The sequence below is a fragment of the Strix aluco genome, chromosome 12 (assembly GCF_031877795.1).
Source record: "Strix aluco isolate bStrAlu1 chromosome 12, bStrAlu1.hap1, whole genome shotgun sequence".
NCBI classification, from domain to species: domain Eukaryota; kingdom Metazoa; phylum Chordata; class Aves; order Strigiformes; family Strigidae; genus Strix; species Strix aluco.
In genome coordinates this window covers 6,817,563-6,836,165 of record NC_133942.1, presented here as the reverse complement: position 1 = coordinate 6,836,165, position 18,603 = coordinate 6,817,563, and the positions used below count along the sequence as shown (strand labels likewise).

Below are 18,603 nucleotides of genomic sequence, written 5' to 3'. Positions count from 1 at the left end.
CTTAGTATTCAAACGATGTAGACGACCCAAGCATTTGTACATAAGGACATTCTTTGTTCTGTTTTTGTTCCTTTCTAAATAATTTTACCAAAAGATTTCCTTTAACTCCTAAGAGTATTGAGCTGGTATTTTCTTGGAACTACATATCACTTCTGTAAGTTCAAAGCCCACACTTCGTATGTGAAGATATAACTGAGTTCTGCCTTCCCCCTCCATTGTGTAGTACTTAATATACACTGGATTTCACCTGCCTGCCATTCTGCTGTCGAGTCACTCACTCTCTTCAAAATTATCATTCAGTATCAGCTCTTGTCCCTACTATCCTCAATTTCTTTGCATCATCATCATCAAACCGTGTCACCTCACTGCTTGCCCTCTTTTTCCAAGTCACTTGTGAATATGTTGAACATCATAGGGCTGCAGAACTCTACAGGTAACCTCCCTGTTCTGCAAGGACTGTCCATATATTCCCACTTCTTTTCAATTTTTAAACTGATTTCCATTTATGCTACAGCCATATAGTTTTCTTTTAAAATTTCTGGTGACAGACCTTATCAAAACTTTTTGGAAATCCAAACATTCTGCATCTTTTGCCAACCAGTTTCAAAGGAATCAGAAAGCAAAAGCTGAGCAATCTTCAGTTTCAAACTGAGGAGGAATTTGTCAGTGATAACAGGTCTTGTTTTAATCTTACCATCCAACTGTTTTCATCTGTGCCTTATCCTAGACAATAAAAAAGTCTATTCTTTAAAAAGCTCAATGCCAGATTAAGACATCTGTGCATTAAAATGTCTGTGCTTTCACCATATGAACCTTTGTTTCTGACCAACTGAAGGCCAAACATAAGATTTTCAGTCCCAGAATTCCAGTGCTGAATTTTCACCATCAGTCTTGAAGTACAAAGCTGGAACCTTCTTGCTTCCAGGTAAGAAAAGGATGAGCATATGCTCTCTTTACTGTTGCATCTTAATGTTTTAAGATATACAGCACCTTCAGGAAAAATTGCATTCATAAGGTCTGACCTTTTGTATTGGAATGGCAATATACCCCATACTGAGTGAAAACCTTACCACACCTGCTCCACTGGAAATTTCAGAAGCACTTCTGCTCCAGCAAGGAGGGAAAAAAGTGTATATCTATAATATATAAAGTTAAATGCTTACTTGGCTTTAAATGGGGAATCAGAGACAGCATTTTTTGCTTCCATCAAACTCTCATATTCTTTTGCCCTGGAGGAGAAAATATTCATTATTATTGACTATTGTCTGAAGTGTACAGCATGTAATAGCAGCAAGGTAATTCTAACCTTTGGGTTTTTTCTATTTCACAGTAACGCGTGGCATTTCTGTCAATTCTGCCCCATCATAATCCATACTGATATTTAACTATTGGCCATTAACAATTTATGATTAATATTACTACTTTAGAATAACATCAGTACACAAATGGTGTATTTAAATTGACTTTCCAAATGGTAGAAAAGATACACATGATATATACAGCAACTGCAGTAAGCTACTGCTTATTATAAAATTATCACATTCATCTGATGAAAATGTTAGTAATTTAGACACGTAGTGCAGGTCAGAAGATCACTACATCACAGAGATTATAATTACCATATAAATAATTTGTTATATTTACAGGTACAGCAGTATTTTTTATGTAACTAATGACTGTACTGTAACATAATGAATCTTGTTAGGCATACAGCATAGGAGTAAATACCTCCACGAATGACTTTTACTACTGGAAACAGAAAAACAAACCTCTTTTGTCCCTTAAAAGTATTATTTACACTGGCCATATGCCAAAAAGTAGGAAGAGGGAGACAAGACTTTTTTCTACTGCTTGTTTAGATTCCAGCCAGCCTATGCCAACAGGTGACAATCATGGCCAGCTCATCAACCAAAACAGGATTCACAGTGGTAATCCTGTAAGCTTTTTTAAACAACATACGCACACAAAGTCAAACTAATCCAGACACTACAGTGATGCAGAAAAATTCAATTCTCAGAGGCAGAGCCCTGTGATGAACAATCATCCAGCAGGCAGTAAAAGCATTTAACTGCTAAAAACATTTGATCTGTTAAAACTGTTCTTTCGATTACTGTTCTGAAATGAAGACTTCACAGATGCAACGCAGATCTCTAGGGACTTCAGGGAGATCTGCTGTTCAAGCTTCTTGAGGCTGTGTTCTCAGATGAACAAGGGACAACATCATTCATGGCTTGGAAAATTCTTTAAAAACACTGTACACACACCTGAAGGAAACTTAACTGGCATGCCAGACCAAATTTGTGATCAGGTATGTGATCTGTCTGTCTATACCAAGAGCACCCATAACAAGCACCAAGAGGAAAGTGCCAAAAGCCCCTCAGATAGAAGCAGAAAAAAAATCTGCCTCAGGGCAACTTTCACCCATAAAGACAGTGTTTCCTATTAATTTTCAATGTATTCTTAATATTAACTGCTGTCAGTTGACATTCTTGCTAACTTTACAAATGCCCAATTGTTTTTTGCAAATCTAAGATTCTGACAGTGCCTTCCAATGGGAAATGTGTTTCATTGCTGCCCTGCAAAGAAAATGATTTAGCAAAGATTTAATTCCTGTTATTTCTCTCAGATACAAATACTAAAGATCGCTTTATATCTTTTGTTCACCCAAGTGGATCAAGTTTTCCAAAGCTACTCAAATTTTCCCTCAGCTTGCTTAACCTATACAACTTATGCTACATGCAAATATGGTTACATTACCCCTAGCTCTGATTTGTGGATCATTAAAAAAGCTATTAATCACAACTGAATTTAGTATTAAACAAGAAGGTGAGGTTCCTTTATTAACCTTTTGCCTTCTTAGTCAGAAACAACACATTTCAGCTTTAAGTTTTGTACAGACAAGTCAGTCAAACATGAATAATCACCTAAAATATCTGTTACTAAATGAACATGACTAGAGCGCTTTAAATCCACTGCAAAGCACATCTCAACTGTATGTACTTCCTAGCTCGTAACTACACTTCTTTTGCTTGAGGTTAGCTTTCATCAAGCCTCCTCTTGCCATGCGGGTACCAAAGTCATTTTCTGCTAGCAGCACATACATGTTAATCTGAAATAATTTACTTAGCTATATATCAGTTGTTACTATAGCACCAGTTTAATGGCTTGGGGTTATAAATATAATTAATAAGACTAACAAAACTTCTCAACATATCTAATAACCCATTGATCACAATTTGTCCCCTCATTCACCTTTGCCCTTCGTTGCTTTGATATTGCAACTAGTGATTTAAGATCGAGAAACTCAGGAGAGCAACAGGAACCTATTTGGATGCAGTTACTTATTTTTTTTCAAGTTTAAAATATCACAGCTTCCTAGACACTGATATGAATGTATAATTTCAAGTCTTGAGGCATAAGGGGGCTTGTTATAACCGTTTGTTTTTCTAGAGAAGTGGAATAGTGGCAAATATGTACTAAAACGTGGTTTGTACATAATCTGCTAACACCTGTGAAACTATGTGAATTATCAACATCAAATACTCTTCACCTTTAAGCTATCCTCAATAAATTGATTATTAAGTACTTTAACTATATATTCCACCTCAGTTTTGAATTGATTTTGAGCAGTAAACTCTCAGCCATCTGTTGATAGTACCGTCCAGACTGTTGGGCAGAAACATAGCAGACACTACCTAAATTACCTAGTTCAGTATTTCATATTGTAATTCTGAGGTTATTACTTTAATTGCTTTAGCCACATAACTTAAGATAATCCTCATCTATTTTCTGAACATGGAAAACTTCCCCACCTCACCAGCAATAAGTTTACATGCAGGAACATCCAGGCAGTATTCATCATTGCTACGCCTATTACTATTACTCAAGTGTCAATTATAGTAACTGTAGAAGACTGGCAAGCCTTGCATGACTAAAATTATTTTCCCAAATGGATTTTTTTTTTCCTCATCAATTGTTTATTTGAAATTCCACAGAACAATCTTTGCTTCATATCGCTACCGGACATTTTTATTAGTAAGTCTTTTGTGTTAACACTAGAAAACTCATGGTGAAATCTTCAATTTAACTCTCAGTTATCTTCAAGGACAGTAATCCCCTTGAAAAGTTTAGTCCTCCTTTAAAACTAAAAGCAAGCTTAATGAACATGAATTTCATGTCTCACCAATATAACTCCTCTTAGATTTTGAAACTTCCACTGTATTTTTCAACAGTATATCACCTTTGTAAAATGATGCCCCTTTATTACTGTTTTAATTTTTGATGATGAATATGCTGACTCACCCAGCAATCTGACACACAAAAATTCAGAATGTTCTCAAAAAGTTTTTCAGCTATCAGTGCCAATAACAAATTAATATTTGAGCTTGTACTCCTAGGACTGACAAACCTTTGACTAAATTCAACAGAAGCAGCTCTTGAGAAAGAATTAAAATTGGACCCAATAACTGCATTAAATCAACAGGTGATATGAATAACTCTGCATTTTAATCAATCAGAAACCTGGAAGAATATGTTATCCAGTTTTAACAGTTCTAATGTGATATACAGATAGTGGATTTGCTTATCAAGAGGAAACAATCAGAAACTATAACACATAGAAGTACTGTGTTTTTAAAGACCAATGTGCCATTATTGGCACTATTATGAGTTAATAAAACATCTCATTTTTACTGTAGCTCTAAAAATCCATTTGGGTGTTTTTCTCTTCTAACACTTCTTGCTTAAAAACAAGGCAGAGAAAATATGCAACAATGATTCTTACCTTCTGAGAAGTATTTTTAGAGATAAATGCAAAAATATGTTATAACATTCAATTAAGTATTAACCTCGGCTGGAGACTCTTCAGCTATAAAGCCTGACACTGCCAGTTCATGATATAATGATGTCCTGCATATTATACTGATTTGCAGATGTCACTTTTTAGACTAATAACAAATTGCAGGTCTGACAACTCACTTTCCATTTTAAGATATTTTTAACTTTCTTTTTGTTGTGTCAGGCAACAAAAAATGATTAAATTTAGTCATGGGATTTGACACTACAGCAGGCTGACTTCTATTTGTTGATTACTATTGATTTTCTTTGATACTTCATTTAAAAATCAATAGCTAGAAAGAAAAATAGGCATGGTTTACACAAATTTAAACATGCTATTGTATGCTAGAAGAGGCTACAGTTTTGGCAGGGCACTAGCATCCAATTATGAGAAAAGCTCTTAACAGGTGAAACCAAGGGCTCCAGATCGATACTCAGTTTTCTTTCTCAATCAGAGAAAGTGGCCATAAATTAGGCTCATCAGTGTTATTTTCAAGACACTCCCAAAGCAAATAATTTTAATTTTTTTTCAGCCTTCCACTGCACTCATACTAAAGGACAAAAGGTAAAGTTTAGAACAAAACTTAAAGAAAAAAAATTTAAAAGAAATTTGTACTACCTGGAGTTCATCCGTGCCTTTAGCTTTTTGGCTTTCTTTTTAGTTTTTTGTTTCTCCTCTCCATCTTTTAATGGTTCCACAGGAACAGAACTCTCAATCACAATATCCACAATGTACTTTTTTAATGACAGGTGCTCCTGCAGAAAATATTGAAGTAATATTAATCTTATAGTCAGTGATGGAGATTATAGATTATCTTCCCAGGAAACAACAGTGGTAAATATTTAACAACAGGTTAAGAAAATGAAGAAAAAATTTTAAATACATTTTGGGAAATAGATTATTTCACACTGGAGAGAACACATGAAGGGTATTTTGTAATAAGGGAGAATAATTATTGAGAGAAGTAAAGGAGAACAACTATCACCTCTCATTTTCCAGAAACTGTTACTTAACAAGTATGAACTCCAAGTTGATGTCCTCTCTCTTCTCTAAGCTGCCTTTTACAGCTACATGAAATCAATGCCCTGCTCTACCAACATAACCCATTATATTAAATGAACTAATTCTGGTTTATGATTTTAACTCTTCATGAAAATCTAAACTTGTCAACTTTTGTTAAAATACATTGAAATTATTCACAGCTTATAATATTACTGTTTATTGATGGGAATATTACTTTTCCTCTCATTAACAAATATGCATTTAAGGAAAATATTGGTAAAATCTCACTTGCCCACAGAAGAAATGCTTTAATTATGAAATAGTACAGTTTTTACATAATGGCATGCAAGAAAATGGAATGTGATTGTACCATGTGATTTTAGATAAATGCTTTGTTTCAAGGTTTTAAAAAATGCTACAAAGAATTTCCTGTTTCCTCAGAGGTACTTTCAGTGAAAGTACAGACTACCCCAGTACAGTTTAAGGTCCACATTTAAAATAAATATTTATCATTTAGAGATCAATAACCAACAAAGCTATTTCCCTAAAGATGTTCTCAATTTTGATTGATCTATGCTATCCATGGATGGACACGTAGATTGTTGTAGCAATTCCAACGAACAGCAGACTATCCAGAAACTACACATGCAACAAAACCCCCCAAAAAACCAAAAACTTCTCCCCCCAAAAATCCCACAGCTGCTAATCAGTTGACTACCTTATTTTTACTTAGTTCTCTCAAATTAGAAATTTTCTCAAAGTACTCTATGCAGCAAGTTAGATTTCACCAACCAAGAAGGATTTCTACTCGAGTGCCCCTTCTAAACTTACTTTTCAATTTAAACGTGCATTACTGAATTTAACCTCTTCTGAACTATGAATGTACTTCAGACCCTTCCTTGTCAGTGCAAGAAACTTAAACAAATTCAATCAACACAACATTAAGAGTGACCACTGAGAACTACTACACTGCCCACAATTAGTCTACTTCAGTTGAAAAAGGTGTAATCTGGTGTTCTGCATGATACTGTAATGTCCTTCTATGATAATAAAAGACTAACAGACACGTCCACACTATTGAAATCTCTCATACAAATACCCTGACGCAAGAAGCGGACACCGTATCTCCATATTGCATTATGGCTGCTTGTACTACTGGCATACAACAGCCAATTGTTCATTTTTGCAAATAACAATAAATAACTAGTTTAATGCCAGTTATTAGAATATATTTACCCCATTTTTAATATACTAGGCTTATGTATGTTTTCTCACAGAATACTGAACACATTATGAAGTATAGGTCACCATTGCTTATCAGAATAATTTATCCTTGAAAATGATTAGTGCCACAATCAGATGTGGTTAATTCTTCCTTTTTGGTAAGTATCCTTAAAATTCAAAGTAAAAGGTGAAGTGTTAAAAAATTTATAGACAATATTTTCCAGAAAACAACTTATATTTTCTTTCACTGATTTACGAAAATATTATGCCTGTTGAAAACAAAATAAATCTCTGTGAAATTTCCTGGAAAAAGACCATTTAGTTTTTGTAAAGCATTGCTGCATGAGATAACCTAGCAATATACATTTGGTCAAAATAGTAATTGAAATTTTTATCTTAAATCAAATGAATACTGAATTAATATTAGACATAAGAAACCAAGCATAATAATCTAAGCAAATTCTAAAAGTAATGTGGACTTCAACTTTGCTACACTGCCTACTCTTTGTAACTCCCACTACACCGGAACATTTTTTCCTCAATGTGTTGTCCAAGTTGTTCAAACAATGGATATTGTTATATTCATGTGTAATGTAATTCTAACAGCTTTTGTAAGCAATGTTCCTCCCCTTAATATTATCCATTTAATTTTAGCAAGTGCTTAAAGGAAAACTTACTTTTTTGTCCCCTTTAGGCATCATACAGTAGTACGAGACTAGCAAAATATCCCGATTTTTGGTGAGTTAGTTCTCACAGAACATAAACCATGAGATGTAGAGAATAAACCAAGAGAGATGTATCCCTCAGCACCCACTTAAAAATAGCTTTTCCTTTAAACTTGCTTTTAAAAAAACAGAATCCTGGTCATAAGCCTGAAACTTGGAAACTGATGATTTTGAGTTTTTCAGTGCTAAGAAGAAAAAGGACTTCTTCAAAACACACTATGACACTACTCCTGCTTTGCTACCACGCTTCAGGGTACTTAATCTGTGACATTTTGTGGATGCTCAGTTATTAAAAAAAAAGAAAAAATACTTATCTCAGTGGAATTTGATATGTACTTCCCTGCCTCCCAAACTGAACTAGTACACCCTAGCGCTGTAATTTCCCATTAGTTTACGTCATGTCTTACAAGTGAGAGGAAGCACTTGTACTATACAAAACTAACAAGGACGATTACTATAGTTCTATATCTTTGTTCAACAGTGAAACCGTTTTTTTGGTTCATCGGATCTTCAAACTATTTACTATATCCTTCAAAGTGACAGCAAACCAAAATGAAGTTAACGCTGCACTTTGAAATGGACACCACCTTACAAAAGTGGCAGAACATCTCCATCCAGGTGCAGTCAGCCTGCTGTCCTCCTGCTGCACGATGGCAACTGCAAACGTGGTATCAGACTTCTGCTAGGCAGAAATGAGACACAAAGCCTTGTATCCCCCTACCAGACACTCATCTCTTTTTCCTCATCTTATCTGTGGCTTAGCAGATGACTCAGAGAACTACAGGGTTCAACAAGCACATTCATTTATCAGTCTGGGAGAGCCAAAAGAGGTCTTGCTGTCAACAGCACACAGGATGGTTACAAACCAGTTTGTTCACATGAACTCAAGCACCTTCGTGAATGATGTTTCTCAGAGTTCTCAGCTTTCACGTGTGGCAGTTTGGAATAATATCAGACTTCATACATACAGCTCATTAAAGTAAGACTAGAGTAATAATACCTTGTGTCACACAAACAATCACTTTTTGAAGGTACAGATCAAAGCGTAGGATCATCACAGTAGGCAGATCTACACCATTCAGGTGTGAAACAAGTATAACTAATAGCTTGGTATTAAATGACAACTGACATCTGAAGATAGCTGCTGCTATGTTATGCTTCAGAGCAGTGTAAAAATTTTTATTCCCATGTTTATTAAGCTCCTACCAGTTATCTCAAAAAATAAAGATTTTTAAATCCACTGAGTCACAATGAACTACAGTATATCCAATTCTTTAAATAATTAATGAGTAACTTTACCTGCACAACCATCAGTTGGACAGGTTAACATACCATACAACTAATTGCCATAAGTGTATGAAAGTGAGTGAAGCCAGTGCAGTGTTTAGAAAGCAAACTTTTGTAATCCTCTGAATGCCTTTATTTAAGCAATAATGAAACTATTCAATTTCAAGGTTTTTTTCTAATAAAGGTAATGCAGAATAACTGGGTAATCTAGTCACTTCTTCCTGAAAGCATTTTACTTTTGGAAATTATTATTTTTATATAAGTAAATGCTAAATACAATAAGAATTTCTGAGACTAATTTACCCCCTCCATAAAGGCATTCTGGGTTTGTTTTTATGGCAATGTGAAGGGGCATTACTGGCCTGATTCTGTGCTACGCTGAGCAGATTCTGACCCCAAACTCTCAGATATTAGTAAACCACCAGACCTTTGGAGAATTTAGGCCATTATAAATGCAAAGCATTATTAAGTAAAGGCTCTCTTCTAATGAAAACTTCTGTTATTAAGATCTGTATTCACACCTACCAAAAATGTTCAATGCAGTTTCAGTTTCTAGACCAGCAATGTCAATTTTAGCTATGCAATTTCTCTAAAGCTTTGTTTTAAAGACTTACGTATAATATAGTAATTTTGCTGGGTTTGTTCTAACAGATTACTTTTTATCTCAGGATTAAAACAGAACCAGCTATGATGGTTGTTACATATCAGATTTCTGCCATCATTTTTCACATGTGATAACTCATCCTCCAAGTTGCTCAGCTGAGATCAACGATGTCACAAAACAAGGTATCAGCTTTCATGAAGATGGCAGAATCTGTGCCACAAAAAGCAGTTAGGCTGTACTATGTTGTGATGTACAACTGCAAAATACGGAAAGAAGAATTAAATGCTGATGTATTTCTTCATGGTCATCTGTATATATTCCCCTCTATATATTCATATGGTGATGGCTCAGTGATGTATTAAGTAGAAATACTCCTGCTATTTCTCTCCAGTGTTATTAATGTGCGTTCACCAAAACTAAAGGTTATTTTTAAAAATCACAATGTATACTGTATGGGTTTCTCAGAGGGAGCCTGTCTCTAGCTGAAAAAGCTTATGAAATACGAAAGTAACCTGGTAAACATATACAGTTTGATATTTAATGGCGTTCTGTATAGACACATGTTATTTGACATAGCCATACAGACCTCTAATAATTTTTATATAACACTGAAGTAATTTTTAAAACAACTGAAATAAATTTTCTGTAAAAGTTTCAATACTTCATTTACAAGCAAGGTGATAAAAACTAACATTAAATGCACATGTAAAACTGCAGCCAACACAAAGCAGACAAGATAGAAATTAGATTATTCACAAAAAAAGTCTTTGCTTTTCCTTTCTCCCTCCATCCCCAACTGTTCTGACTTTTAGTCACAGAGATTCCTGAATCTTTCCAGATGCAACAGATGGGCCTCATCTACAAACTGCATGAGGAACTGAGTTGCCAAAACCATTATAGCTAAAACTAATAAGGTCACCCATGAAGTCACATTCTTGCTGGTTATTGCCTAGTCACATTCAAATGCCTAAAACAGAAAAACTACCCAGGTCATTTCATATCTTGAAGTTGATAATTTTAGTTGATTAAACACTTCTTATAACCATGTTTTTCTCTATATGCTGAATTACACCCCTTTTTCTTACATATTACAAGGAGTACAGCATTACTATAAATGTTGTCTGAAATAAAGTAGATTTTTCAGACTCCAGAACAAACATAATTGCAAAATTTTTCCATAAAAAGTGTAGCAAATATTACAAAATGTTGAAATGCTATACAGTTGAGTACAGTCCACTTCAGCTTGGATGAGGAAAACCATACCATAAACTGGATTCTGAACCTCAGTAATCTATATAAAATACAACAGATGGAAAATAAATTCCCTAATTGACACCCTCTTCATACAATACCCTGTCAGAAGACCAATACTCTTGACTAGCTCTCCCCATTTAATGTCGTGATTACAGCAACAACATCCACGTATCTGACCTTGACAGACAAAATGTTGGATATGTAAGTATTTACCAAACCGGAACACAACTGCAAAATTATTTTCCTACCCAATCACTTTGACTATGACACTTGTGGCTCTCTTTATTACATATAAACTACTATTCATTTCACTACTCAGCAAATACTTCTAGTAACATTAAATCGTGATGTAAAGCATGCCTAACAAAATTTCCTCATTCTAAGATTAGGAGAGAGCATAACAGAAATACTTATTTCCCTTTACTTTCTTTCTGAGTTAAGGGTTGCCTTTTTATGAATTCTGCCTGGGGCAAGATTGCATAGGTAGGACAATACTGCAGTAAAGCATCTGTATTTGCTCAAGCTGAGAAGAAAAGCACAGCCTGGCACTTGCTGCTGTAGAGCAGTCATAACTTAAGATCCTCTGTTCTCTTGTCTGCACGCTGCTCCTTGCCAGCTCTCCTGAAGCACAATATTCCTCCTAATATGTAGCAGTAACAGGCAGGGAAGGAAGGCTCTGAAAATCCTCCAGTCTGAAGCCAGTCAGTTGCTGGCAGGAGTGGCCAGGATCACCACCTAGTATATCAAGAATTTTCTGCCACTTTCTATGAGCTCTGGAGGGTCCTGAGCTACCACAAAGCAGCACTGGAGTGAAATCCTACTGTCTAGCAACAAGCCTGTAAAGGCCTGACCTTTCCAATGTATAGTCTGTCTCATACAGAGTGTGACACAGTGCTTTACTAGCTATGTTTCCATTATGTATAAACTAATCAATTCATGTAAGTGGAAAACCCTCCGGCTATTGGACTTTCACCCACAAAACTGAGCCAAAATGACCTTCTTGGAATCTGAAAAGTTTATAGGGTTCTTTTCTATATTATTTTCCAGTTTCATTCCCTTCTCTATTTCTGGATTCTGGCCAGAGCTGAAGCAGAAGTGCCAGAATACCGTGAGACTGGTTATTCCTATTATTTCTGTATTCTTTCCAACCTTGAATCCCCAAGTTTGGAAAGAAAAGGCATTCTTTTAAGTTTTCTAACCCAATTCTGCAGACCAAGGCAACTTGAAAAATATCTGACTCTAGCTGTTTATCTAAATTCAATTTTCAGAACTTCCAAACACTTGTTTTTACTTGCCCTCTCATATCAGCATTAAAATAATAAACATGAGGGAGATTATAAAGAAACACTTGTAGCAGCTTGTATCACAGTAATTGCTGTACTTTATCTAGCATTTGAATAAAAAAATTAATAGAAAACTAAGTATTTTGTATAAACGTAGGTATATAAGGAATATATTCTAGCAAATCAATAGGTAACTATTCTGAAGCCTACATATATATTTTGGATTAACATCTTTACCTGTTTCAAAATAAACAATATCCTGTAACTGCAGAAAATAATTAAAAAATGCTTTTGATATTTATTACCAATGTCAGGAATAACGGTTTCTTACTTGTACATAATCACTTAAGGGATGTATTTGCCAAATTTTGAAGAGGTTTTTAAGGTTCAAGTCTAAATCATGTTACCACAGGAATATTTGTTCATGATTTTATTATATGTTTCAACAAAACTCCTCAGTATTTTATTTTTTTCCTCACAGCCTAGGACAATATTTAATATGGAAAACAGATGCTGAAGCAGACTATCAGTTATATCAAATGCAAAATTCAATTTTCAACATTATAACCAATGACAGCTTGAAATACAAATGGTCATTAATGCTTAATCATAAACAGATCAAATGTTTGTGATCAAATACTGTTATAATACCATGACTGATGATCCACTCCAAAGTATGAAGAAGATTCAAAATGAGGAAGGTATTTACCTGTTACCATTAATAAGAGTTATTTTAAGTGCTTCATACGTGAAGAAACAGGCTATAAAAATGAAGTAATGGATATTCAAATACCATTTTCTGAAAATCAAGATTTTAATTTTTCACATTTCTATGCTACTTTACAAGATGAGCATAGAGCATTAAAAAATGTTTATTATTCATTAAAAGATGGAGACTGACCTTTCATTGTAGAAGTAATTTTTCCTTCACTTTCTGATTTTAATTAAGATAAAATGTTTTAAATGAGGGACTAATACTGCTTTTTAGCATGTACAAACTAAATACTATTTTTACTGCTAATACCAACTGCACTTTTAGTCACCTTGCTTGTCCATAAATTCAATGATATGACAGCCTGCCACTAAGATAAATAGCAAATAATATCCTGAATAGTAGGTTTGGATATTTCTTGGGATTTTTAATATCATTCCCTTTCCCACCTGTCACTCCAAAATGTGGGAACAGAAGGTAAAGTAAAGCTGTTTCTTCCACAAGGATGAGAATTCTGCATACTGGACATGGAAAGCACCACTCTGCAGATTAGGGAAGAAAGCTGGAAGGCACTGACATTATCATGTGGCTGCAAGGGCAAGCAAGAGAAGGGGAAATGAGAGTGTAGTTGGCCCTGCCAGCAGTAGTTTTTCTTACTGGCTGTGAATATTCAAGATATCTAAGCCAAAAGGAAGAAGGGTGCAGCTGTTGGCAATGATCTATCACAATTAAAGACACAGCCAATAAACAATTAATCATGTACAATTTTGCCAAGAAAAACAACATTTTATAATATATTAAAGGTAAGAAGCTATTGCTGCGTAAAGTACAAAAAACTAGAATTGATGTATAGAGTACTGAGAGACCTTCTGCAAACTGCATCATGGATTAAACTTTATAATTACATGATTGTCCATGACAGCTTCTTCTAGGACGAATGTATTCACAGCAGAATTACAAGGCCAGAGCTCCTGTGCTGAAAGGACCATAGGTATCCAACACATACGAAATATCCATAAACAAAAATAGACCACAGATGCTTGGCCTAATTCCATTCCTCTAGCAACACACAACCCCTCTCTAAAAAAATCCCCTCCCTTCCTCAGGAAAAAAAACAATTTTGAATAAAGCAAACTCAACCGGAACCTGAGGCTTTACTGGGATGGGGAGTTCTTGTTTGTAGGTGATTTACAGATTGCTTCCACTGAGCAATAGAGAAGGAAAATGGGCTACTGCTAGAATACCACAACCAGACGCCAAGAAAAAAAAAAAGAATTTACAATGAAGTCTATAGTCTGGAACTCTGTGGATAAAAGAAACAGGAATACTGTTCAACATATGACCAAACTGCATGCACCACTGTATTACCCAGAAATGACTTAAGTATTATATACCACCAGAGCCGAGTCAAAATCATCTCCTTGTACTGTAATGGTTCTAACCCGTCATTCCAATGTTCAAAAGAGACTGGAGTGCAAACATACACCACTGTAAGACCAAGGCTGCAAATATTAGGCACACAGAGTTCATAGTCAAAAAAAATTAGACTCATATGAAAGCCTCAGTCCAGAGCCTTGAATAATCAAACACAAGAGCTTAAAACTGAATGCTGAGGACTTTCAGTACTCAGAATAAAAAAAAGATGGCTAAAAACACACTTGGCAACACAATACCCTGGACATCAAGAGAGTAGACTTTGGCCTCTTCAGGGATCTGCTTAGCATAGTAGCATGGGATAAAGCCCTGGAAGGAAGAGGGGCCCAAGAAAGATGGTTACTATTCAAGGATCACCTCCTCCAAGCTCAGGAGTGGTGCATCCCATCAAAGACGCGGTCAGGAAAAAAATCCAGGAGGCCTGCATGGATAAACAAATCACTTTCAGACAAACTCAAAACACAAAAATGAAGCCTACAGAGGGAGGCAGCAAGGACAGGTAGCCTGGGAGAAATACAGGCAGCCAGGGATCAGGTTAGGAAAGCTAAAGCCCTGATAGAATTAAATCTGCCCAGGGATGTTCAAGGGCCACAAAAAAAGATTCTATAGGTACATCAGTAACAAAAGAATAGGGAAAATGTGGGCCCTCTCCAGAAGAAATAGGAGACCTGGTTACTTAGGACATGGAGAAGGCTGAGGTACTCAATTACTTTTTTGCTTCAGTCTTCAACAGCAAGTTCTTCAGCCACACCACCCAAGATGCAGAAGGCAAAGGCGGGGACTAGGAAAATGAAGAACCCCCACCGTAGGGGAATCACAGAATGGTTTGAGAGTTGGAAGGGACCTTAAAGATCATCTAGTTCCAACCTCCTGCCACGGGCAGGGACACCTTCCACTAGCCCAGGTTGCTCAAAGCCCCATCCAACCTGGCCTTGAACCCTTCCAGGGAGGGGCAGCCACAGCTCCTCTGGGCAACCTGTGCCAGTGTCTCACCACCCTCACAAGGAAGAATTTCTTCTTTATATCTAATCTAAATCAACCCTCTTTCAGTTTTAAACTGTTACACCTAGTCCTATCCCTACAATCCCCAATAAAGAGTCCCTCCCATCTTTCCTGTAGGCCCTGTTTAAGTACTGGAAGGCCACTATAAGTCTCCCCATGGAAACATTCCCTTATCTCTTTCCCTCAGTAATTTCCTCCGTAAGAAATAATGGAAGCAGCACACAACTTTGAGAAAACAGCTCGGTTTCTTAAAGAAAAACAACCCCTTGTCCCTGAAAAGCTTTTTAGAAATTCAAACTCATATGAACATCAACTTTACTTTTGTGTTGTGCTAGCTATAAACCTTACACCGCTGGAACAGAACTTGTACCAGCACGACTCTTTCTCAGGCAGCCTCTCACCACATCCTGGCAAAAGCGCAATCCTGCCAGTGTAACAGTGTCTGTACCAGGGGCACTTGCCAGCAGTTATGCACACTGTAAATCAGACCCCGCTACAATCTAGACAGACCTATGCCAGAAAAGGCTTCCACTGCAACCCCAGCCAACTTGACAACCCACACTACAGTGTAAGCTTTAGTCGCTATCTGTTTTTTTTCAAAAGGAATGTGGGTGGGCTTAACCAACCATGTCTTTCTATAAATCCTCACATTTTAACGCTGTCAGTCTTTAGAAAACAACCACCTTTTTGCTCCATCATGGGATTACATTTTCATTTGATCTAAATATACCTCTAAGAAGTTCTTTGTTTCATTTATATCATGACAATAGAGTAAGTTTTCTTCCCTGATGAAAAAAGCACATATGCAAACAAAGGTTCATTAATATTCCTCCATCCTGCTTCGGAATACATAAAATTCTAGCATGCACCTTATATAAATTAACCAAACCCCTGCCAAGTTATCTATTTCATGTATTTTTTAGAAGTACTTTTTACTTATTCGAAACATTCATAGACTACATGGAATTACATGATTTATACTCTAAAAGTACCTTCAAACCATGGTATTTAAATGACAGGAGATACAAACAAGAGATAGGACAATGGTTCAAAGGAAGCAAGCTATAAGGATTACTGATGCGTATTTCTCAAAGCAAACTAGGATGGACAGAAAAGAAAAGAAAAAAAAAAGGGAAAGCAGAGGGGCAGAAAAATGAATAAATAATCTAGGAGCTACAGGTGGAAGCAAACATTTACAAGGCTCCTGCAGAGACAACTCAGTCTAATGAAGTCACCATGTGATGTCCTACGGCTTTCAGCAGGCACCTTTTCAGTGACTGCCTTTGTGTCAAAAGCCCTTTGTGTCACACAGGCTTTGATCCAGCAAAACAATTAGTCATAACTTCAAACGTACTAACTGATTCCAGTGAAGTTAATGAAATCAAATTGCATATATTGTTTACATCTTTTGCTGAACTGAAATATGAATATTAAGAGAGGGGACAGGAAATCAATAGCATAGAAAACAGCAATGTAAAAAGAAGGTAAAGCTGTAAGGTTGATGGAAGGAGACATACATTTAAGCAGAGAGAGAAAGTGCAGACAGAACACTGTTACTGCACTGAAAATAATGGTGAAATGATGGAGAGTGATAGCACTACAAGTTTCAGAAATGTAATGAAGGAAAGATAACTTTTAGCCTGAAGCCTACCCTGCTAAGACAATTGTGCCATCTGCATGAATGAATGTATTTATAAGAGACTGGACAAAAGAAAAGTTAAAAAGGAAGTAAAAAATGTGAATAGAACTTAATTTGCTTTCACATGATAACCACCGTTTCAAAATCAATAGATTTTTGATTTAAGAGAAACCTACATCCTTTTCAGCTGGAGACTAATAAATACCTAAATGAAGAAAACCCAAAAAGCTGAGATGAAATGAAGCTGTCATACAATCTTTGAAATAACTTCATGCTTTTTCATTTTTAGTACCTTCATTCATAACAAAACTTTTTTCTCTGTGACTTTCACCAAATATATCGCATCTACAAGCGAATTCCTCTTAGTGATGATCTAATACCAGCTGTCAGCTCTTGCACAATATATGCTGGACTTAAGCACAATATAAGCTTAATTCCAGAACAATGAAAAACTGCTCTAACGTGAAGTCTACTTTTATCTCTGAAAATGTTTGTAGAACTACAGAACCTGTAGATGCTATAGCAAAGGGAAAAAACCTAGAATATAACAGTTTCTTTTTATTCTTAAGGAGATACTTAAACCTTACCTTCTGTGACACCAATATGGTCAAAATAAAGATATTTCAAGTCCTTCTGTAATTTCTCAAGTAATAATAAAGAAATTCTATGGTCAGATTACAATTTTAAAAAAGCTTTTTTCCTAGGCAGCTACCTATTATACTTAACAGGCTTAACACAAAATGAGTCAAAGATCAAGAGTAAGTTATCTGAGGTGTCAAGTGCATAAGGTTAAAGGTGAAATTTTATTAGGTCAAAGGTGATATAAATAAAATCTTTTATGTCAAAGAAGAAGGGTCACAGACAAGATGTATATAATCTGAAGACATCACAGATGACAAGTAATAACTTTAAGTAGTACAAGTGTGTTCTCACTAGAGATACCTTCACTGACTACAAAAATTGAAAACAGCAATGAGTAAGTAACTATGAATATTATAATACTTCACTGGAATACAATTTTACTTCTATATAATTCTCTGGACATTTTTTATCAAGTATTTCAAAACTTAACTGAAGTTACTGAATGCTTTAGTTGTGGGGGAGGCAAAGTTTGACATCAACTATGCATGCTGAATAAAGAGGTACACAAAGCAGATTGCTCTGATAAGCAAAATTGCTTTTCTACTTTACAGTGACCATATCTCTAGCACACATATCTTATTACTGCTCTTTGGAATAAAAAACAAAACAAAATAAAACAGAGAGGGCCTCAGGCCAAGGAAATTTCAGATTACAACAGTATAGTTCAGAATTGTATACTCGGACTAATTAAAATATAGCTATAAATAATATATTAAATATCTATCAATGGAATTATCCATATGTTGCCAGTATGCCAAATACTATGCACCATATTGATTAAGGATATTTAAATCTGCTATTGTAATCAACAAGTTGTTCATTCAGTTAAACCTGTTCTCTCCTTTTGCTCCTGCACTAAGAACACATTCCAGAAATCCCATACATTTAACCTTAATCTTGGTCTTAAATTCACATTGAAATGTTTTGCTGAAAAACACTGGATTGAAGCATGTGATGC

At 35.6% G+C, this 18,603-nt stretch overlaps 1 protein-coding gene across 3 annotated transcripts in view; it reads right to left on the bottom strand.

Annotated features, from left to right (window-relative positions):
• Window positions 1-18,603, bottom strand: part of SCAPER (S-phase cyclin A associated protein in the ER) — a 167,827-nt gene that overhangs the window by 83,873 nt on the left and 65,351 nt on the right. For all 3 annotated transcript variants that reach the window (XM_074837481.1, XM_074837482.1, XM_074837483.1), the window contains exons 21-22: window positions 5,456-5,592; window positions 1,164-1,229 (exon numbers count right to left, since the gene is read on the bottom strand). In XM_074837481.1, the coding sequence (XP_074693582.1) occupies window positions 1,164-1,229; window positions 5,456-5,592 (203 nt within the window). The remainder of the gene's footprint in view (window positions 1-1,163; window positions 1,230-5,455; window positions 5,593-18,603) is intronic.